The sequence below is a fragment of the Diadema antillarum genome, unplaced genomic scaffold (genome assembly GCF_040938485.1).
Source record: "Diadema antillarum isolate AM-2024a unplaced genomic scaffold, OU_Dant_1.0 seq00000471_RagTag, whole genome shotgun sequence".
NCBI lineage: Eukaryota > Metazoa > Echinodermata > Echinoidea > Diadematoida > Diadematidae > Diadema > Diadema antillarum.
Window position 1 is genome coordinate 122,178 of NW_027271439.1, and position 24,320 is coordinate 146,497.

The 24,320-nt window shown below is 41.3% G+C and overlaps 2 protein-coding genes and 1 long non-coding RNA gene across 3 annotated transcripts; all 3 read right to left on the reverse strand.

Moving 5' to 3' along the window:
- Positions 1 to 1,701: 1,701 nt before the first annotated feature.
- Positions 1,702 to 12,194, reverse strand: LOC139733319 (uncharacterized). The gene is made up of 4 exons (XM_071644156.1): positions 12,068 to 12,194; positions 11,446 to 11,568; positions 10,475 to 10,567; positions 1,702 to 4,415 (listed from the first exon to the last, which is right to left on the reverse strand). The coding sequence occupies exons 1-4, from the start codon at positions 12,192 to 12,194 to the stop codon at positions 1,702 to 1,704; spliced, it is 3,057 nt and encodes a 1,018-aa protein (XP_071500257.1).
- Positions 12,195 to 12,305: 111 nt separating this feature from the next.
- On the reverse strand, positions 12,306 to 15,627 carry LOC139733337 (uncharacterized). Its single transcript, XR_011711072.1, has 3 exons — positions 15,533 to 15,627; positions 13,209 to 13,274; positions 12,306 to 12,399 (listed from the first exon to the last, which is right to left on the reverse strand). It is a non-coding gene; the product is annotated as an uncharacterized lncRNA (long non-coding RNA).
- Positions 15,628 to 16,481: 854 nt separating this feature from the next.
- LOC139733320 (uncharacterized) lies at positions 16,482 to 24,067 on the reverse strand. The gene is made up of 4 exons (XM_071644157.1): positions 23,973 to 24,067; positions 18,146 to 18,268; positions 17,357 to 17,449; positions 16,482 to 16,612 (listed from the first exon to the last, which is right to left on the reverse strand). The coding sequence occupies exons 1-4, from the start codon at positions 23,998 to 24,000 to the stop codon at positions 16,482 to 16,484; spliced, it is 375 nt and encodes a 124-aa protein (XP_071500258.1). The 5' UTR covers positions 24,001 to 24,067.
- Between the last annotated feature and the right edge of the window lie 253 nt (positions 24,068 to 24,320).

Below are 24,320 nucleotides of genomic sequence, written 5' to 3' on the forward strand. Positions count from 1 at the left end.
GGAAAAGTACACTTAAAGAGCATCATACACACCAAATTTCACCTTCATAGATTAAATGGTTCAATTTGATTAAAAAATGAGTGGTTACCATGGCAACACATTTTTCTTATATTTACACATTGGTGTCTTGCATAACTACACCTCCCGATCATCATACAAAGTACATACTAAATTTGACTTTAATTGCTTGAATGATGTGGAAGTTATTCAATCCAAAAGGTTTTGATAAAATCATGGTTACCATGGCAACGCTTTGTCCGATAAACACAAAAATCATGTGTTCCACATCTATGCCTCAAGGCCATAATGCCTACCAAATTTGATTTCAATTGCTTCAAAACTGTGGAAGTTGTTTACTCCACAAGATCTCGAAGAAAACATGCGGTTACCATTGCAACGCTTTGTCAAGTACAAACACAAAGAGTGTCTTGCATAACTACACCTATAGATCATCATAGATACCAATTTTGAAATTGATTGCTTAAATACTATGGAAGTTATTCAAGCCACAAGGTTTTGGTAGAATTATGGTTACCATGGCAACGCATTGTCCGACAAACACAAAAAACATGTTTTGCACATCTATACCTCAATATCATCACTTACCCTAAAGCCCGCCGCACACTACACGATTTTGCCCCGATTCACCGGTCTTAAGACCTTAAGACTAGTGGTGTGACGTCACAGTCTTGCCAGTTTCCAGTCGTACGACTGGGTCTTAGTGCCAGTCGTAGAGATTTGACATGTTGAATTTCTACGACCAGTCGTGAGCTTTCAGCCATTCACAATGCAGTAAAATGCAAGCGCGCGCAGTGCGTACTGCGCGCGCTTTACAGTCGGGTCGTATAGTGTGCGGTGTCCGGTCGTACGACTGGTCTTAAGACCCAGCTTGGCTTAAGACTTTAAGACCAGTCTGATCGTGTAGTGTGCGGTGGCCTTTAGTTTCATTTAAATTGCTTCAAAACTGTAGGAGTTCGTGACGCAAGATTTTGCAACAGACCAACCGACCGACCGCCCGCACGCCGCCCGCCCGACCGCCCGACCGCCCGCCCGACCAACATCACAGTGATTACTATATACCCCCTTCACACTAAGTGTGGAGGGGCTATAAAGATTAACCAATCATTCACAGAAACAGACTCTAGATCAGATGATGACATGAACATAAACAAGTTTGACCCATTCCTGGCTTTACTAAACCATGACGCATGCGAAAAGATGGGACCAAGGCAATTCCAAGGGAAAGTAGCTATGAGATGCCAAAGAGATACAAAAGAGATTGCACAATGGACACTGAAAGGAAAACATCAATGAATATGCGGTGGCTCGTGGCAAACTGGTGTCAGTCAATAGCAATCCAAGCTAATTTGCAGGCCCAAATCACACAGTAGACACTATGGACTTATTTGTCACTTTATGGATTCAACTCTGTCCTTTGACCTGAGTGCATGCACTGTGTACAAATCCACAGACACAACCTCGTCCACTTATACACATTTAAGTCATATTCCCATAAAGTTCTTTGACAAAGTTATGCTGTCCCAAAAATTGATCATAACAACCTTAAAACGAGATGCCTCCAGTGACAATATGTGGCACAGGTATATAACACACAGCCAGCAAAACACAAGCACAAAAGTCTGGATTTGGACATTTCTCACTAATACAATGTCATGGCAGCAGTCACTGTCCGACCATGCACTATGACATAATGATTTGCATCAGTGTCTCAGTAGCAATCATATTGTTGTCTATCTCGCTAGAATGCTGTGGCACTGACTGTGCAGTCATTGCTGGGGGCTGGAGATCCTCAGACACCTGCCCAGCTGTCTTGAGACCATCCTCACTGATTCCACTGGCTGTCACAGCACTGGAGACAACATTACGTTGGGCTGGTTGACCAGAGACAACAGAACTATGAACTGGCTCCACAACTGTTCTTGGGGCTGATGGAATCTGTTGGATCTGAAGGTCTGTTGGATAAGCTTTATTTGTTTTGAGAGCTGCTGTTTTCCTGGGTACGTCGCGTTCAAGGTGAACACCATGTTTCTTCAGAAGGTGATGTCTCAGACCGGGGCGATCAACAAATCGCTGGTCGCATTCCGTGCATGAGTGCGGTTTCTTACCCGTGTGGGTGAAGTAATGCTTGTCAAAATTTCCTTTTGTAAGGAATGCCTTGCCGCAAACCTCACACACAAAGTCCCTGATATTGTTGTGCCAGTTCATGTGCACCTTCAGGGAATTTTTACAATGGAATTTTTTCCCACAGATTTCACATAATAACACTTTTAAGTATGAGTGAAGTTTTTTGTGTGAGGAGAGACCGGAGCACCACTTGAAACATTTGCCACAAACATGACATTTATATCTGTGCCCGCCGGGTTCTCCTGCTTTAGTATCTTCTTTTGTCTTTCTAACGTCTTGAAGCTTTATGGATAGTGTGCGCAGCTTAAGTTCCTCTGGTAATACTCTCCTGTGATTGCCTTCCTTGTCAGTAGCAGACTCATTGTCTTGTATTGTATCATTCCAACGCAAGTCCATCACAATGTCAGCATCACTCCACTCCTCCGGTTGCCTGGTCTTCTTCCTCCTCCTCTTTTTACCTGTAAAATACCACCTCCGTCTTCGCTTTGGCCATTTGTTCGTCTCTACCTTCCTCTCACGAACCTCCAGCTCTCGATACTTTGACAGTGTCTCTATAAGAGTTAACCCATGCACCACTTGTAGATGTCTGATGATAGGTTCCTGACCTTTGTGAATAAAGTCACAGCGATCACAAGCAAAATATTTCATCACATCCATGAAGCGCACTGCACCATTTCTGAAGGTACTGATCTTCAAACGGACAATGTCACTCATAGGAATCTGAAGATCTTGGATCCTTTCCAGTTTCTCTTCAGGAGGAACCTTATGTGCCTCTCGAAGATGTCTGAGTACAACGTCCCTACTCCTGCTGATAAAGTGACATCGGAAGCAAGCATAGACTGATGGTACAAGTTGTACACAACAGAACAACCGATGAATATCATAGTTCACGGATCTTTTAAACAAGGCGTGGCAGTATCGGCACCTATGCCCTCTACCATGCCTTCTAATACACCTATTTTTCACTCCCTTTGCATTCTCTTCTGGGGTCACATTCTCTTTTGCAGTTGCATTCTCTTTTGGCATTGCATTCTCTGTTTGGGTTACACACTGTTTTGAGGTTACATTCTCTGTTTGGGTTACACTCTGTTTTGAGGTTACATTCTCTTCTGGGGTTGCATTCTCTTTTGGGGTTGCCTCCTCTTTGTTTTGAAAGTCTCGATCCAAGAGAGCATATCCATTGTCATCATCGGCGTCATCGTCCATTGCACCACTTCCATCTCTCATGGAGTTCCCAGGAGGGTTGGTAGGATATTCAACACTTGACTCTACAGTTACTCCTGGACTGCCATCTTTGGTGTCAATCTTAACATCAACTCCAGAACATACAAGAGAGATGTCATCACTGGCATCCATTTCACCTCTACCATCTCTTGGGAAAGTCCCAGGAGGGTTAGTGGGATAGTCAACACTTGACTGTGCAGTTACTCCTGGATTGTCATCTATGAGCTCAATCATAACATCAACTCCTGAAGATACCAGAGAGATGTCATGACTGCCGTCATTGTCCATTGCACCACTACCATCTCTTGTGGAAGCCCAAGGAGGGTTGGTGGGATATTCAACACTTGACTGTGCAGTTACTCCTGGATTGTCATCTATGGGCTCAATCTTAACATCAACTCCTGAAGATACTAGAGAGATGTAATCACTGGCGTCCGTTGCACCTCTACAATCTCTCTTGGAAGTGCAAGGAGGGTTGGTGGGATATTCAACACTTGACTGAGCAATTACTTCTGGATTGTCATCTATGGGCTCAATCTTAACATCAACTCCTGAAGATACCAGAGAGATGTCATCACTGGCGTCCATTTCACCTCTACAATCTCTCTTGGAACTGCAAGGAGGAGGGTTGGTGGGATATTCAATCCTTGACTGAGCAGTTACTTCTGGATCGTCATCTATGGGCTCAATCTTAACATCAACTTCTGAAGAGATGTCATCACTGGCGTCCATTTCACCTCTACAATCTCTCTTGGAAGTGCAAGGAGGGTTGGTGGGATATTCAACACTTGACTGAGCAATTACTTCTGGATTGTCATCTATGGGCTCAATCTTAACATCAACTCCTGAAGATACCAGAGAGATGTCATCACTGGCGTCATTGTCCATTGCTCCACTTCCATCTCTTTTGGAAGTCCCAGGAGGGTTGGTGGGATAGTCAACACTTGACTGTTCAGTTACTTTTGGATTGTCATCGTCAGTCTCAATCTTTACATCAACTCCTGTAGACATTCTTTGCATGCTCTCTCTACTGACAGGAACAAAACCTGGAGAGAAAAAAATGAACCCTAAACAAATGAAAATTATCTTCTACATAATGGTATTACACTTAAATTTCTATCTAAACATAAACTTCTAGAAGAAGCTGCCAAATCATGATTTTAATAGGCACTGATCAATTTCAAATGGTCTGTAACTTTTGTCAATTTACATGCTAATTTAAGGTTACTAGGCAAACATGCAACATAGTTTCCTCATCTCATACCATAATTTGTGATTAGTGTTTTTTCACTGTAAGGTGTTTGACTCTTTGACCTTTGACCATATTCATATTTGACTGCCATGTTCTATAGGTGATACACAATTTGTACTTGTGCAGAGACTACAAGCCCAAGCACTTTCTGATCTAAAGATTCTCCCACCTGAACCCCAGCAGACGGGAGACTCCCACAAGATGTGCAAGAGCAAAGTCCATGGGGTCATTAGAGTTCAAGATGCTCTCTCATGCTATCTTAGGGTTACTAGTATTTTTTTAACATATGATGGCACTAAGTAAGTAATAATGCAATGATTCAAATTATATCTTTTTGGCTTAATAAAACTCCATGTCATATATCATATGCAGGTGCTATACATGCATGCATAAACTTATGGCATCTACAAAACCATGCAAGCGGGAGAAACAGAGCCAGGGCAGGAGAAATTTAATACAGTGCACTCCCGTTATAACGAAATGCTCGGGACCGGCAGTTTTCCTTCGTTATAACGAAATTTCGTTATAACCGAACAAGTACAATATACAACGAAAACAAGGAACCACGTATATATATCATGTTTGCTGAATGCTCATCATACACTGGAAAGCTATGTGAAATGTGATGGGATACTAGTAACTGTATTACAATAATAAACGCAAGTTTCCCTCAGAAACTGTGCGCGACACAAGGAGCGAACACACAGTGGTGTGAAGCGTTCACCCATGCAGAGACACTATAAATGCTTGTTCCGCTACGTATTTTCGAAAGCAATTCGCATTTCGTTATAACGGAGCACATTTCTTTTGTTTTTCTTTGTCTGTGGCACTCGGAAAAGACTTCGTTATAACGAAAATTTCGCTATAACCGTGTTCGTTATAAGCGAATTTTGTGCCATAGACTTTAATGGTGATAATTTTGGGACCAGAAGATTTACTTCGTTATAACGAAATTTCGTTATAACCGTGTTCGTTGTAACGGGAGTGCACTGTATCTAGCGGGAGAAGGGGAGATTTTGTGAAAAGGGCTTTCAGAGATCTTCAGTCGAAAGTGGGAGACTTGGAATCTCTGCTTGTGATATAAATTTGACGGTCATAACTCACAAGCTGGTGAAAGTTACTGAGGTACACCACCATGCTACATATGTATACGTGAACAGTGTAATCAGGAATACAAGTTAATTGATCACTGTGGTCAAAGTTAAAAGCTGTAGAAAACTGTTTAGAGCACACAAAAAATGGTGCTTATCAAGGCATTTTTATTGATATTTTGACTTTAGACTCTGTCAGAATTAATTAATTTCCAACTAGACCGGTGTCTTTTGGTATTGTACCTGTGGTATGAATTTGGTGGTCATAGCTCATTGTACTTATTAGGGAAAGTCCATTTACATTTTGACCTTTGACCTGGTGAGAATTCACCAATATTTGAACTTGACTGGCATGCTTAGGTGATGTACCTGTGATATGAACTTGGTGGTCATAGCTCAGTGGCTGTGTAAAGTTATTAGACTATGATGAAATCTTTGAAAAATTCCATGGCGGTAGAATGGTGGCAGAAGGCTTAACTGTGTGCCACTTTTCTTGTGGTCTGGAAAAAGGCCTGGCTAGCCCCGATGTTTCGGCAAGCATGATATCGCCATTCTCAAATTAGAGTACATCACAGTGCAACGTATTGGATTTATCAGGAATAGTACATTGACCATTAGACCTTTGAACTAGTAGGACTTCACCTATATTCAAACTTGGCATTTTTATGTTATGTACCTGTGGTGTGAGTTTGGTGGTCATTACTCAAAATTGTGGAAAGTTTTGAGTACACCACAACAATGGGAGTAAAGTGCTTATCAGGGATTAACCTTTTGACCTTTGGCCATGTCAGATTTCACCCATATTGTAACTTGACCAGTAATCTAAAGCCTACAATTGTATGTACAGACCTGTGGTAACAATTGATGGTCATAGGTCAAATATGTAGAAAGTTAGAGAGAAAACAACACTTTATTGACAACATCAACAATGATGAGGACAATGGAAAATTGATGCTTATCTTCCACTTCTGCTCCTGAAGCAAGACATTCAGTGAAGTCATAATACAGTACAGGCACAAGTCACATGACAAAATAATTGGGTCATTTTGGTGTACAGTTAACCTTGCTTAGGTCCACCTCGCAAAACTTAAATAATTGCCCAAATCAAAGGTCCTTTTCCTTTTCATTCTGACTTTAATCCCTCATAAGTAAAATTTTCTATAAGTTGAGGCTGGTTTAATTTTCCGTTTAAGGCGAGCTATTTCTTCAGTCAAAATAGATCTGACTTAGACAAGGTTGACTGTGGTTTTATTAGTCCAAATTGACGTATAGGAAGATGATAGAAACAATATGGAAGATGTGAATACCAAGAGGAAATTAGAAATGTCAGTTGCCGCGCAATGTGATTGTATCCCCAGGCAACTAGCAGCAGCTTTTGCTCCATCTTCACGTTTGAGTGAGGGACAAAGATCCCCTCTAATACTGAATATTGTGAAGACTAGGCGCAGCTTCACAAAACAATATTTACGTATAGAGTATAATGCACCTGTACGCAAAATACAAAAGTAGTATCCGAAGATATGTCACCTGCATGCAGAGTGGCTACAGGATAGCTGGTAATGTCCCAGTCACACAGTTGCCCAAAACATTGTAAAAACTGTAAAATTTTTTAACCCTATAAGTGACAAAACACTGGAGGCAGGACTTTCATAATCTTTTGACTTGAAGCTCATATCATGGTAGACCTTCATACCAAATTTACACACTAGAAATGTCGCTATGGCGACTGATGCCTCCGCCATAATGCATGATTCTCCCAATAGGTGAATAGTACAATGTCTTCACAATGTGTGATGAACAGTTTCACATAATGGGCAAAATATTGAAATGACAAGTTTGTCGGAAATATCTTGAATGTTCACTTTCCTTGAACTGGGTTTGCTATAATTGTCTAAGAGTGCAGGTACACATATTTGGGGAATTGAGAATCTTTACTTGACTTCTGACGGACCCTTTTATAAGTTCATGCATTGAGTAATTTCCAAGGTATCAAGAAAGAGTGTAATTGCAGTACAAAATAGATATTTTTTTTCGTGGGGCATTGAAACCTGGCCTTTGACCCTTAACCTTTGACCTCTGACCTTCTGGCTGGAAATTTCTCGGAGAATATCCATTAGGTAATGCATGTATATATCAAGTTTTAAAACTAATAATGCAAGCATTGCATATACTAGTATATGAGGGAAATAGTAAAATTTTGAGGAGTTGACCTTGACCTTTGACCCCCTGACTATTGACCCATGACCCCTAAATTCCCTAGATAATCCCTGCCAGTCAGTACACGCGTATGTACCAAGTTCCATGAAGATACATTAAACCATTTGCAAGAAAAGTGATATTGCAACATTTTCACCTAACCTTTGACCTTTTGATCTTTGACCTTATGACATGAAACTCTCTCTGGAGAATCTTTCTGCAATAGTACATGTCTACACTAAGTTTCAAGAAAATACCTTCGGGCATTGTATAGATATGGGGGAAATAGCAAAATTTTTAGCATTTGACCTTGACCTTTTGACCTTTGACCTCTTGCCAATGTCACAATAATCTACTTAACTAATTGTCCCATCATACATCATCCTTGGACCAAGTTTGGTGAAAGCTGCTTCATCAGGTTTTGAGTTATCACATAAAAAGATAAATTTTAGGATTTGACCTTGATCTTTGACCTTTGACCTCGGTCCAATTTCACTAAAAAACTAATCAAGTAATTGCCCTATCATACATCATCCTCCTACCAAGTTTGGTGAAATTTGCTCGATCCAGTCTTGAGTTATCGCGTAAACGGACACAATTTCATGATTTGACCTTGACCTTTGACCTTTGGCCGATTTCACCCAAAATCTTATCAAATAATTGCCCCATCATACTTTATACTTGGACCAAGATTGGTAAAATTCAAGTCAATATTACTCAAGTTATCGCGTAAACGAAAGCGGACGGACGTACGGACGTACATACACAGACGGACGGACAACCCGAAAACATAATGCCTCCGGCACCACTTCGTGGTGGAGGCATAAAAATCAGTTAAGAAAAGTAGCCAATAGAGCTCGCACAAGCCATCCACATACAATATGACCTATGACCCTATAAAAGATGGAACACTGAGGGCAGCACATCAAAAATCTATATGCTTGTAGACTATATCATGGTAGACCTTCATACCAAATATGAACAAAATCCATCCAGAAAGGTAGCCTATAGAGCGCACACAAACCATTAATAAAAAATATGACCTTTGACGCCATAAAAGACATAACACTGGGGACATCACATCCAAAATATTTTGATTGGTAGCCCATATCATGGTAGGCCTTCATACCAAATTTGAATAAAAACTATGCAGAAATGTAGCCTAAAGAGCACACACAAACCATCCATCAACAATATGACCTTTGACCCTATAAAAGACAGAACACTGGGGCAGCAGATCCAAAATCTATAGGCTTGTAGATTATATGATGGTAGACCATCATACAAATTTGAACAAAACCGGTCAAGAAAGGTAGCCTATAGAGCGCTCACAAACCATCCACCACTTATGACCTTTGACCCTTTAAAAGATAGAACAAGGGGGTAGCACATACAAAATCTATAGGCTTGTAGATTACATCATGATAAACCTCAACCCCAAATTTGAACACAATCCTTCTAGAAAAAGTCTATAAAGCGCACAAAACCATCCATTAACAATACGACCTTTGACCCTATAAAAGACCGAACACTGGGGGCGGTACATCTTAAATCTTTTCGTCTTGTAGCCCATATCATGGTAGACCTCCATACCAAATTTGAACAAAATCCATTGACAAATGTAGCCTATAGCGAGCGCACACAAACCATCCACCAACAATATGACCTTTGACCCTATGAAAGATGGAACACTGGGGGAAGCACATACAAAATCAATCAGCTTGTACATTATATCGTGGTAGACCTTCTTACAAATTTGAACAAAATCCATATGGCACTTTACCCTTTAAACGACTGAACACTGGGGGCAGTATCACCCAAAGGTACAGGTGTGGATATACCTTGATACCAATATGAACCTCGATACAAAATTTCAAAGAAATCCGTCAAGGTTTGTGGCCGCTAGAGTGCACACAACAGTGTGACGTGGCGGTTGCAGCGGCGGAGACGGCAGCGGCGTAATACTGCCGACTCCAAAGTACTATCCTCTGGTATATATGTCGGGGGATACAATGGGTGTGTTCGAGCGCTCTTAAGCGAACCAAAGCGTACCGTACCAAACTGTACCAGATTTGAAGCATTCAAGTGCTCTGTCGGGGAAGCGTACCTCACAAGTTATTTTTAGGAAGGGTCACACATTTTTGTAGCGAGAATATCATCCACCTGGCGCTTGAACAACTTACAGCTGTCCCAATTTAATGAATGATGTCTTTGCATTGTGACGTATGGGCATGATACGCGCATACTTTATAGCGAACTTTTGGTACGCTTTTGGTACACTGTGGAGCACATCAGGAAGTGGTCCACTTTTGGCTTGGTACAGTACGGTACGGTACACTTTAGGAGCGTTCGAGCGCTCCTCTGGCGCGGGTACAGAACGGTACAGTTCACTTTAGGAGAGCGCTCGAACACACCAAATGAGAGTAGTTTGATCCATAAACATTTTGCACAGACACACTGCCTGGCCACGCGACCTCAGACTGATTACTATATACCCCCGTACAAACTATGTGTTGGTAGGGGTATGAATAAAGGGGATTACACGTAATGACATTATAGTACCGACCTGTGAGTTGAGACTTGTCATCTTCCATTGCTGCCTGTACTTCAACACTCATGGCTCCCGTATGATGAAGGAAATGGGCAACAGCCTTCTTGTCTATCATGAGTAAAGACAGCAAAAGAGAGAGAGATAGAGAGAGAGAGAGAGAGAGAGAAGCATTATTAATTTCAAATCTCAAAAGACTGGATATTCTGCAAAGTTCACCTTGTAAATATCATTGGCTGCCTTTTGAACCACATCATATAAGTATGTAATTTTCATGCAAGAATGATTATTTCAGATAATTGCATTTGAAATTTACCCTTTTTCTAATCAAGATTGCTACAAAAATGTCTTATATTTCCAATGATTTTTACAATACGTCAGACTTCGATAATAATGGCTTCATTATAAGAGGAGTGCACTGTATGCATTCATTACGTTTACATATGATGCAGTTTTTAATACCCTCATGTAACAAATCAAAATCCACCAATGTTCTGAATTATTAACATTGTACTTTGGGTTACCTCCAAAATGGGTGAAATCTAATTCTTGTGCTTTATGAAAGAAAATTGTAGTGTATCAATAAGCTCTGCAGTGCACCAGCATCATAATATCAGGGCTAAAACGTAGAAAAACTGTAAAAGGGGATTTTTTTTGTGCACATTTTCCACAAATAGAACAAGCGCAAAATTAAAAGCATGCAAATATTTCACATGCCATACGCGCCAGTAGATAATGTCCTGATTCTGCAGAATTAAAAACATGTGAAATTCATCTCTACTGGCCGAGCGTGAAAAATTTTTCCCGTGAAAATATCCACTTTTACAGTGCATAGGGTCCAAACACTTGGCCCCCCCCCCAACTTCCTTTTTTTTTTCTCTTTATATAAGGTAAGTAGACCACATGTGATTATCAAAATGGCCATAGGAGTCAGTTTAAGTATTGTTGTGGGGTTGCAGGAGGGGAAAGAAGGAAACAAGGTCACTCACCTTCGTCAGATGCATTGTGGGCCAGCAACCTCTCACCCACTGCCTTGCACTCTGATAAGAAATATGCCGCAATGGTGTCGTGATCTCCATTTCTGAGTAGGAACTGACAGACGTTAGAGGATCCTGCGCAGATATATGAAATAAAGAAACTAACAAATTGTAAATTCAATATAAATATGATCAACAATAATGCATTAATGCATTCTGAACAAATGAAATCTCCAGTTCACTATTCAATCCTCTAAAGTATACAATTATTTCTAAAGCTTACTATAGATGGGAGAGTTGATATCTAAAACACTAACATACATTTTTTGGTTTTTGCTCCTCCAGGTTTTCCTTTCTTGTTTTTGCCCATCTATTGCAACCAATGGCAGGCACAGTGAGAAGGTTCAGTGGTATATGCAGGAAAGCAGTTTGCTGGTCTAACCGTTCTGGAAAAATGTACCAAAGATCCTATGTAGTGTAGGATCTTTGATAGGACATCAAAAACCCACAGAACTTGTCATGCACAAGCAAACATGGATGGACCCGATGACCAATTTTGGTGGATGTCTGTGGCATGATTTAAGGACTTTAAACTTGTAGTGACAGAAATGTTCCTACCACCCGTACAAAACACTGCCACAAAGTGGCCGTTTCACATTCGGGTCCACGTCTGGTGCGGCTAAGCTGGGCCTGGGTCTGGGCAATGACACGAACCGGCCCAGATCCGTCGGCGCTTGGATGGAGCACTTCTCTCCCCTCATGCTTTATCTTGTCTGAAATCGTGTCCAGAGTGATTCTTGTATATACCCACAAACACACTATGTTCCAGTTAGGGTATAGATATACTGAAAATAATGACATTATAGTACTGACCTGTCAGTTTAGACCTGCTCTCTTCCAATGCTACCTGTGCTTGAATGCTCATGGCTCCTGTGTGGTTCATGAAACGGGCAACGACCCTTTTGTCTTTCATGAGTAAAGACAGTAAAAGAGAGGGAGGGAGAGAACCATAAATTAATTTCTTATATCAAAAGGCTGTACATTCTACAAAATAAGTATGACTGAGGGTACCACCTATCATCACCTTAAGGATCTGTGGTTTGTTTCTTCCAACGGTATATAACAAATTCGCCTAATTTCTACATCAAATATGGCATAAATACTGCAGTTTTGAATATCGTGATTTTAGGATTATCTTAGGATTATCAAACATCCTGGTAAGATGCAGAATTGCATCTGGGGAAAATCATTTGTATAGTGCCCCATTTTTCTGTCTCTTTTTTCTTTCTTTAAAACAACAACAGAATTGTACATTACGGAACAATGAACCTTAGGCCCCAATTCATTTTAAATAAACATACAATTTTTCAAGTTCTTGGAAACTCTGTGTCACACAGGGAGTGACTGCAGAGCAAGTTCTATGTAACAAATCAAAATGTGAAGCATTCCCCGCATGCACAGATGCTCTGTAAATGTTTGTTCATAATGCCATATAATTTTGTAAAACAGCAATCTGCATTTTGATATAACACTGCATGTACACGACATATTTCACTCCATAGACTTTCATAATGATAATTTCGGGAGCTGAATGTTTACTTCATTGTCAGCTGATAAAACCTAGAAGTGGCACAAAAAATATAAACTGGCTCCCCCCTCCTCCCCCCAACCCCCCCCCCCAATTCAAAAAACATGGCGCCAGCCTTGTTGATACACTTTGACGTGTAATTGTTGTGGGGTTGTTGGAGGAGGCAGAAGGCAATGAGGTCACTCACCTTTGTCAGATGCATTGTGGGCCAGCAACCTCTCACCCAGCGCCTTGCTCTCTGATAAGAAACATGCTGCAATGGTGATGTGATATCAGATTTAACTGAAATTGAGCATGTCTTATTAACACATTCTGTCCATAATCAATGCCAACTTTCAAAGCAGTTGCATCATCCTGTCAAAAGTTATGAGAGTTGTGTACGAGGTCTTTAAGAAATGAAAAGGGGACTCTAAAAAAACACCTAATCATACTATTCTACAAAAAAAAATGTTCGAGATAAACTGCTTAACAACAAACTTTCCTGCCTGTTTTATAATCCCAAATTTTAGTATAATGTAGAGGAAGACCTGCTCTTTTAGAAAATATGAAAAACTCAATATTGGCTAGGTTGACCCATTTCACCTATTTTCAGTCCTAACACAAAATCAGTGTGTGCGACTTTTTGTTCGTTTTGTGATACACGGTTACATATCGTGGTAGACCTCCATACAAATTTGAACAAAATCCATATGGCATTTTACCCTTTAAACGACGGAGCACCGGGGTAGCATCACCCAAAGGTACAGGTGTGGATATACCTTAATACCAATATGAACCTCCATACAAAATTTCAAAGAAATCTGTCAAGGTTTGTGGCCACTAGAGTGCACACAACAGTGTGACGTGGCTGTTGCGGCGGCGGATACGGCAGCGGCATAACACTGCCGACTCCAAAGTACTATCCTCCGGTATATATGCCGGGGGATACAATGGGTGCATTCGAGTGCTCTTAAGCAAACCAAAGCGTACCATACCGAACTGTGACAGATTTGAAGCGTTCGAGCGCTCTGTCGAGAAAGCGTACCTCACGAGTCATTTTTAGGAAAGGTCACACATTTTTGTGGCAAGAATGTCATCCACCTGGCCCTTGAACTACTTACAGCTGTCCCGAACAAAGAGAATGAGGTCTTTGTATTGTGACGTATGGGCGTGATACACGCATACTTTACAGCAAACTTTTGGTACGCTATTGGTACACTTTTGGAGCACATCAGGAAGTGGTCCACTTTTGGCTCGGTATAGTACGGTACGGTACACTTTAGGAGCGTTCGAACGCTCCTCTGGTGCGGGTACAGAACGGTACAGTTCACTTTAGGAGAGTGCTCAAACGCACCCAATGAGAGCAGTTTGATCCATAAACATTTTGCACAGACACACTGCCTGGCCACGCCACCTCAGAGTGATAACTATATACCCCCGTACAAACTATGTGTTGGTAGGGATATAAATAAAGGGGAATACGAGACGTGTCAGAAAAGTTCCAGGACTGGTGTCATAAAAGATATATTTCAAATCCAAACTACAAACTAAGAGGTTTGCCCTTCAAAGTAACCTATCTTGAGTATATAACTGTAACCTTAGCTCTCTAAGGCTATCAGAATTTTTTTCTACACAATTTCATATGCACATCCTCTGTTTCACATCGTTCTGTAATGAGCACAAACAACGGACAAACTTGAAGTTTCTGGTAAGGTTGGGGAACTCTGTAAGAAGTGCTGAAAGTGCTGCAGCAAGTCTATGAAGAGGAAACGACGTCACGGACATGCATTTTTGAGTGTTGCAAGAGGTTTAAAGAAGGATGACACGACATGGAAGATGACCCCAGGAGCAGAAGGCCCTCAACGACCAGGACTGAGGTGATGACTGGTAATGACTCTCCCTAGCGCAAGTCTTGTTTGGTTTCAAGTTTCAAGGCACTTGGTGATGTCCTGGCAAAATTCTTCTGGTCATCACTCGGCAGTTTTTGGCACCATGTCTAGATCTTCAGTGAGAATCTTCCAGACGCTGTCTTGATTCATGCCTAGCTCATTTGTCATTATTTGAAAAGTCTCCGAAGATTGCCACGCACCATCTGCCTGACGCGCTCAATGTCGACCTCAGTCCTGGTCGTTGATGTCCTTCCACTCCTATGGGGTCATCTTCCATGTTTTCTAATCCTTCTTTAAACCTCTTGTAACACTCAAAACACACATGCATGACTTCATATCACCTCCGGAAACTTGCTGCAGCACTATCAGTGCTTCGACAGAGTTCCCCAACCCTACCAGAAACTTCAAGTTTGTTCATTGCTCTAGCCCTGTGCTCATTGCGGAACGACATGAAACAGAGGATGTGTATATAAAATTGTGTAGAAGAAAATCTGATGGCTGTAGAGATCACAGTTACATACTCCAGATAGATTACTTTGAAGGTGAAACCTCTTAGTTTGAAGTTTGGGTTTGAAATAAATTTTCTATGATACCAGTCCTGGAACTTTTCTGACACACCTCATAATGACATTATAGTACTGACCTGTGAGTTGAGACTTGTCATCTTCCATTGCAGCCTGTACTTCAACACTCATAGCTCCCGTATGATGAAGGAAATGGGCAACAGCCTTTTTGTCTATCATGAGTGGAGACAGCAAGAGAGAGAGAGAGAGAGAGAAGCATTATTAATTTCAAATCTGAAAAGGCTGGATATTCTGCAAAGTAAGTTCACCTTGTAAATATCATTGGCAGCCATTTGAACCACATCATATAAGTATGTAATTTTCATGCAAGAATGATTATTTCATATAATTGCATTTGAAATTTACCCTTTTTCTAATCAAGATTGCTACAAAAATGTCTTATATCTCCAATAATTTTTACAATACGACAGACTTTGATAATAATGGCTTCATTACAAGAGGAGTACACTGTATGCATTCATTATGTTTACATATATGATGCAGTTTTTAATACCCTCATGTAACAAATCAAAATCCACCAATGTGCTGAATTATTAACATTGTACTTTGGGTTACCTCCAAAATGGGTGAAATCTAATTCTTGTGCTTTATGAAAGAAAATTGTAGTGTATCAATAAGCTCTGCAGTGCACCAGCATCATAACATCAGGGCTAATAAGTAGAAAAACTGTAAAAGGGGATATTTTTTGCACATTTTCCACAAATAGAAGCAAGCGCAAAATTGAAAGCATGCGAATATTTCACATGCCATACGCGCCAGTAGATAATGTCCTGATTCTGCAGAATTAAAAACATGTGAAATTCATCTCTACCAGCCGAGCGCGAAAAATTTTTCCTGTGAAAATATCCACTTTTACAGTGCATAGGGTCAAAACACTTGGCCCCCCCTAACTTCTTTTTTTCCCCTCTTTATTTAAGGTAAGTAGACCACATGTGATTATCAAAATGGCCATAGGAGTCAGTTTAAGTATTGTTGTGGGGTTGCAGGAGGGGAAAGAAGGCAACAAGGTCACTCACCTTCATCAGATGCATTGTGGGCCAGCAACCTCTCACCCACTGCCTCGCACTCTGATAAGAAATATGCCGCAATGGTGTTGTGATCTCCATTCCTGAGTAGGAACTGACAGACATTAGAGGCTCCTGCACAGATATATGAAATAAAGAAACTAACAAATTGTAAATTCAATATAACTATGATCAACAATAATGCATTAATGCATTCTGAACAAATGAAATCTCCAGTTCACTATTCAATCCTCTAAAGTATACAATTATTTCTATTAAAAGCTTACTATAGATGGGAGAGTTGATATCTAAAACACTAACATACATTTTTTGTTTTTGCTCCCCCCAGGTTTTTTTCTTTCTTGTTTTTGCCCTCCTATTGCAACCAATGGCAGGCACAGTGAGAAGGTTCAGTGGTATATGCAGGAAAGCAGTTTGCTGGTCTAACCGTCCTGAAAAAACGTACCAAAGATCCTACATAGTGTAGGATCTTTGATTGGACATTAAAAACGCACAGAACTCATCATGCACAAGCAAACATGGATGGGCCTGATGACCAATTTTGGTGGATGTCTATGGCATGATTTAAGGACTTTAAATTCGTAGTGACAGAAATGTTCCTACCACCCGTACAAAACACTGCCACAAAGTGGCCGTTTCACATTCGGGTCCACGACTGGTGCGACTAAGCTGGGCCTGGGTCTGGGCAATGACACGAACCTGCCCAGATCCGTCGGCACTCGGATGGAGCACTTCTCTCCCCTCATGCTTTATCTTGTCTGAAATCGTGTCCAGAGTGATTCTTGTATATACCCCCAAACACACTACGTTCAAGTTAGGGTATAAATATACTGAAAATAATGACATTATAGTACTGACCTGTCAGTTTAGACCTGCTCTCTTCCAATGCTACCTGTGCTTGAATGCTCATGGCTCCTGTGTGGTTCATGAAACGGGCAACAGCCCTTTTGTCTTTCATGAGTAAAGACAGTAAATGAGAGAGAGGGAGAGAACCATGAATTAATTTCTTATATCAAAAGGCTGTACATTCTACAAAATAAGTATGACTGAGGGTTTTGAATATCATGATTTTAGGATTATCTAAGGATTATCAAACATCTGGGTAAGATGCAGAATTGCATCTGGGGCAAATCATTTATATAGTGCCCCATTTTTCTGTCTCTTTTTTTCTTTCTTTAAAACAACAACAGAATTGTACATTTCGGAACAATGAACCTTAGGCCCTAATTCATTTTAAATATACATACAATTTTTCAAGTTCTTGGAAACTCTGTGTGACACAGGGAGTGACTGCAGAGCAAGTTCTATGTAACAAATCAAAATGTGAAGCATTCCCTGCATGCACAGATGCTCTGTAAATGTTTGTTCATAATGCCATATAATTTTGTAGAATAGCGATCTGCATTTTGATATAACACTGCATGTACACGACATATTTCGCTCCATAGACTTTCATAATGATAATTTTGGGAGCTGAAATTTACTTCATTGTCAGCTGATAAAACCTAGAGTAGAAGTGGCACAAAAGATATAAACTGGCTCTCCCCTCATCCCCCCCCCCCCACTTTAAAAAACATGGTGCCAGCCTTGTTGATACACTTTGAAGTGTAATTGTTGGAGGGGACAGAAGGCAACGAGGTCACTCACCTTTGTCAGATGCATTGTGGGCCAGCAACCTCTCACCCACCGCCTTGCTCTCTGATAAGAAACATGTTGCAATGGTGTTGTGATCTTCATTCCAAAGAAGGAACTGCCAGACAGTGGGGGCTCCTGCACAGATTAAAACAAATATTATGATCAAGAGTAATACCTTCTGAACACCTGAAATCTTCAGTGTGCTCAATCCTAAAAAGTCTAATTACTTCTACTATAGATGAAAGAGTGATATTTAAAGACACTTAATACTTTCTTAACTAATAACTCATAGCTTGAATAAATTCTCATTCATCTTTTCTCCGTCTTTGTTTTTGCTCCCCCAGGATTTCTCCTCTTTATATACTTTTTTTTTTCCCCCCACCCCTTAGCTACCAATAGCAGAGACAGTACCAGTATGTTGCAGTACCTGGTACATAGCCAGTATCTCACCCGCAGTTGTCCGGAGGTGCACACGCAAGTCTGATTTATTTGTACCTGCAGCCAAGTTTTGAGCATGACCAAAACTTTTCCAGGAGAGTTGTGGGAATTGCCCACAGAGTTTCAAGCAGACCAAGGAGGCATTAAACTACCGCAAGTCACAGGCAGTTGACCCACTTGAAGTACATTAGTTGCCTGTGGATCTATGCTATGTATTCCGCCATTCTGTGAGACATCTGCCATATCAAATTAGTTCACAGGAATTCCTTCACAGAGTTGTCAGCCCTCACTCATGCACCCATGCACGTACACGCAGGTCAAACAATGAAAGTAAGTAAAACGTACAAACATGAAAGTGGCACAGCTAGGTCCAGCAGGTAAGACGCATGCGAAACTCGCCCAAATCCTTGTCTGCCTGTAAAAAGAATAGTCCTGCGTGCTCAAAAATCCCCACACGCATCAAGCCCGCGCATCTTGCCCAGAAAGACAACACTGGGCACAAACTTAAATGTGGGTAAAGAGGACTTGCGTGCGCAACTTTGCGTGCGCAACTCCGGGTAACTACGGACAAGATTTGTGCCAATTAGTGCCGTCATGCGCGGGCCATCTGCGGGGACCTCCAGCAAGGAAGCAAAAATTGTTCTTCGCAACTTGCAAGCAAAGGTTTGCCCGGATAGTGTGACACTGCCTTTATGGACAATATAGCGAAATTTATAAGGAGAATTGCACAAAAATTCATTTTTACATGAAAATTACACATTCTATCAACTTGTTACTGAAAGTGACAATGTTAAGGGTACTGGTAATTTATGTTCCCCTGTACTCTGAAAGAGGTGGATGTATTTTATACTGTAAGTCAAAATGTGCTCTTTCATTACGCTACAAAAGTGAAAGCATGTTGAATTTTTCTCTAGTGGTATATTGTTGTCTACACATGATGCCATAAACTGAAGTACGGTACCAGTATTTTAGTCTCTTTATCCAGTGATTACAATGCCAAAACTTTAACAAGAGACCCGCGGGTCTAGCGCTCACCTGAGTATCGCAAGTTCACCTTTCACGCAGTCACTAACCTAAATTATTCACAGCTCTACCAAAATTCGACCAGGCATTCTCAAGTAGAAGATGAAAATGTACAATAAGGGCCCAAATTGTTTAAGATTCCTTAATTTGGGGGATATTGGGGCCCCCTGGGGCCCTCTGGGTGGGGTATAGTGCCCATTTTGATAAATTGAGATCCTGACCCCCTAGGGATGCTACCTGCCAAGTTTGACAAAAATCCATTATGAGGTTTTCAGGAAGAAGATGAAAATGTACAATTCAGGCCCCCATTTGGACCTGCCCAACCAACCCCCCCCCCCCCCCCATGCCCCCAAGAGGGGCACCCCTGGATCTGCTATGAACAAACTTGAAACTACAGTCATTAATGTACTCACTCATAGTATTATCTTAGCTCTATAACTTCTGATTCTAGAGAAGATTTCAAAAGATTCCTTCATTTTGGGGGGTTTGGGCCCCCTGGGGGCCCCCTGGGTGAGGCATGGTGCCCATTTTAATAAATTGAGATCTTAACCCCCTAGGGATGCTACCTGCCAAGTTTGGTGAAAATGGGTCATGGGGTTCTCAAGAAGAAGATAAAAATGTACAATTTAGGCCCCATTAGGACCCCTCCCCACCCTACTCCCCTGGGTCCCAAGGGGGCACCCCTGATTCTGCCATGAACAAACTTGAAACTACAGTCATCAATGTACGAACTCATAGTATTAACTTAGCTCTATCACTTCTGGTTCTAGAGAAGAAGATTTTTACAGATTCCTTAATTTGGGGGGGGGGGGGGGGGGGTTGGGCCCCCCTGGGAGCCCCCTGGATGGGGCATGGTGCCCATTTTAACAAATTGAGTTCCTAACCTCCTAGGGATGCTACCTGCCAAGTTTGGTGAAAATGGGTCATGGGGTTCTCAAGAAGATGAAAATGTACAATTTAGGCCCCATTAGAACCCCTCCCACCCCCCTCCCCTGGGTCCCAAGGGGGGCACCCCTGATTCTGCCATGAACAAACTTGAAACTACAGTCATCAATGTACTAACTCACAGTATTAACTTAGCTCTATCACTTCTGGTTCTCGAGAAGAAGATTTTTACAGATTCCTTAATTTTGGGGGGTTTGGGACCCCTGGGGGCCCCCTGGGTGGGGCATGGTGCCCATTTTAACAAATTGAGTTCTTAACCCCCTAGGGATGCTACCTGCCAAGTTTGATGAAAATCGGTCTTGGGGTTTTCAAGAAGAAGATGAAAATGTAAAAAGTTTACGCACGACGCACGATGGACGACGCACGACGGACGCCGGACAAAGGGCGATCGCAATAGCTCACTTGAGCCTTTGGCTCAGGTGAGCTAAAAATTGATAACTCTTGCATTAATCGTCTGATTGTCTAAATTATCACTGATAATATGTTCTACTACCCAAATGTTGCAGCCTACACTCTAGGCCTATAAATCTGCCTCTTGTTCGGTAGCCAAATATTGTTCTAAACAGTAAGGATGGTCTGCCCCTCCAGGGCCACCGATCTAGTTTCTACCAAACAAAACAAGAGGCAAATTTATTGGTCTATTTCACTTTTACTCAATCTATAAATTCTCCTCAAGGGGTCTTGGTTTCCTTTAACACTTAATTAAGAGTATGGTATTTTTAAAGCTTAAAATACACAGCCCTGTCACTGTAGATCTAGTCTAGTACACAAGTGTCGCTTCACACAGTGTCTGGTCAGGCTACTTTAGCTCTAGGGTTGGAGAAATGCTAAATTGCTAGTTTAGCCTGACCAAACACCGCCCTGCTGTAGCGACACTAGTGCACAGCAACAGTATGATCGACAGTGGTGTGTCATACTTGCCAACTCTACCGCTTTGGGCAGTAGACTACCGCTTTTTAGAGGTTTCGACCCGCTACCGATTTTCTCTTCTGGGCCCCGTCTTATAAAGCCTTCAAATCAATCACAAGTCCCCAAATCAATCGCAACTTGCATTGAAGCTCACATAAAACTTGTGATTGATTTCTATCACAAGTCTTTATTGAAGACAGGCCCCTGATCTACCGATTTTGTAGCAAACCTACCATAAAATGAAATAGAAGTCATATTTTCCCTTCATTGTGCATTGATTCCCTAATATAAGCTAGTAATCAGAATACTAATAATAATTTCAAGGAACTTGTTCCTCAAAAAAGCCGTATTCAGCCTTCTAATATGCACACATGTATGCACACAACTGCAGTGGCGCACTACTAGTAGTCTCTATCGTATCTACGTGCGTGCAAGACTTACTGTACACGTGTACATGTAGCTAGAACCATGCATAATAGTAATGTTTTGGTAGCTCACGTGTGCGTGGTGCGGCCGATGTGGCATACAGTGTGGCATGATCACCTAACTAAAAGATAGTGGAAGGCGTGTCCCTATTCCCAACATACACGAGACCGTGCAGCCAAATTACTGTGTTGCGTCGCCATCTTGCTAGGGAAATTTTTTCCTTATAGCAGGTTTCCTCAAGCAGGTTTAAAGGGTGTGTACAGTTCTGGTCGAGGTGAGGATTTAGCATTTAACGTTTTGCGAGATATTCAGAAACCACTCAATGAGATGTCAAAAAACATGCAATTCTAAGGGTTAACAAAAGTTTATTTGATGAAAATTGGTTTTGAAATGGCTGAGATACCCAAAAACAAGGTGAAACAAAGAGATCCTAATAAAAGGCGTGGCCGGTCGCCTTTTATTATTATCACTTTTTTGAATATCTCAGCCATTTGAAAACCAATTTTCATCAAATAAACGGTGAATCCTTCTTAGAATTGTATGCTCTTTCATATTTCATAAGAGGTAGCTCATTATCTCACTTAGGAATGTTCAAAACATGAATCCCCACCTCAACCAGTACTGTACAGTCCCTTTAACACTTAGGCGCGGTCAGACTGGACCATTGGTACGCGCGAAAGCAAGAGTGCGCCGTCCGGTGGCTAGTGATTATGACCTAACAGTGCACGTTGGTACATGGTCGGATTCACATGATTCTGCTCGATTCAAAATGGCGGTGGTTGCGTGAGTTAAACAAGTTTTGGTGGCTGCATATTTCCTGGGTGAACATGCATTCCACTATCTTTTAGTTTGGTGGGCATGATCCCAGCCGGCCGTGTACGTACGCGATTGTATTAAACGTACATGTATTTTCATGTCTAACTTGTGATAACAATATATGTTTGATTACTTTTTCACATATATACATGTATGCTTAGCCTACAAAAATAATTTACCAATATGTCAGATTTTATTTTTATATGCATAGTCTACAAAATAGTTCATAGATTTACATGGATTACATGTTTTTTTATCAATACCAAGAACCCTTTAAAAAGGTTAAAAAGCATGCACCAAATCTCATATTTTGATATTGAAAAACAAAAAAAGTCCACACCACGGGAGGGGGGACACCCCCCTCCCACACCCTCCCCCCCCCCTCTCGCACAAGGTCGCTTCGCTCCCTTGCAAAATCTATCTCTTCAGGATTTCAAAATGTTGGTACAATGTAAGTATGGTGTGTAGTCTACAGACTGCTTGGGGTACCACGTACTCCTTCACAGTTCTTTGCAACATTTATAGGCCGAGACGTTTAACTGTTAGAGTACTGTACTGTACTGTAATACATGAAAGCGCATGTAATTTTAAGAAGGATTCAATGTTTATTTGATGAAAATTAGTTTTCAAATGGCCGAGATATCCAAAAAAGTGATAATAATAAAAGGCGACAGGCCACGCCTTTTATTAGGATCTCTTTGTTTCACCTTGTTTGGGGATATCTCAGCCATTTCAAAACCGATTTTCATCAAATAAACTTTTGATCCCCCATAGAATTGCATGCTCTTTACTTTGACATCTCATAGGTCTAGAGTGGTTTCTGAATATTGTCACCTGTGCTCAACCAGAACTGTACACATTTAATACGATTTATGATGTAAAATTTATATTTCCATCGGTCTTAAAATCACCAAAGGGCACACCAAACACTACAGTCCAAATACAAAAAACTAAACCCACCACGATTTGGTTGGTCTACAATACGTAAGGTAGCAAAAATTTGTCACAGAGGCAGCCTAAGCTCCCCAACACGTTCGTGTCGGACAGCCCAACGAACCCGGTGGCACCTGCCTGTGCGTTGATGTCACACGGCCCGGCGCGGCGTCGTCTGGTGCAGCCATCAGTGGTGGATCACCTCCCTGGTGGTAATGTAGTCGGCATCGGTCGGGCTACCTGCAACTTGCGTACGTGCATACTGTTCTTCCAGCCAGTCTGCCTTTTTAGATTCAGTTACGAGTTATCAGCCACTAAAAATTATTATAGATCGTTTTTATCTACTCACCTTCCTCTTCTTCCTCGGAAGTTGACATCTGCACAAATTTTTGCTTCAGTGTACGGTAAAAACCTTAGAATTACTCGGTGTGGCGTGAACTGCGGAAAATCGGTGTGAATTTTGTCGTAGGTCGGCCATCGAGGGATAACAATTATAGTAGTATGGGGCGCCAAGTGTCGTTAGGTCACTTTTTCGTTGCGATCAGCCAGTTTATCGACGAAATTGCCAAGACACCAGCCATTTCGTCGACGAAAAATGTTGTTTTGGTTGTAATGGCGTGTATCACTCAGGATTGAGTATTTACGCCAGGTTCCTTTTTCGTCTCCGTCTTCTTATTCATTTATTTATTTATTTATT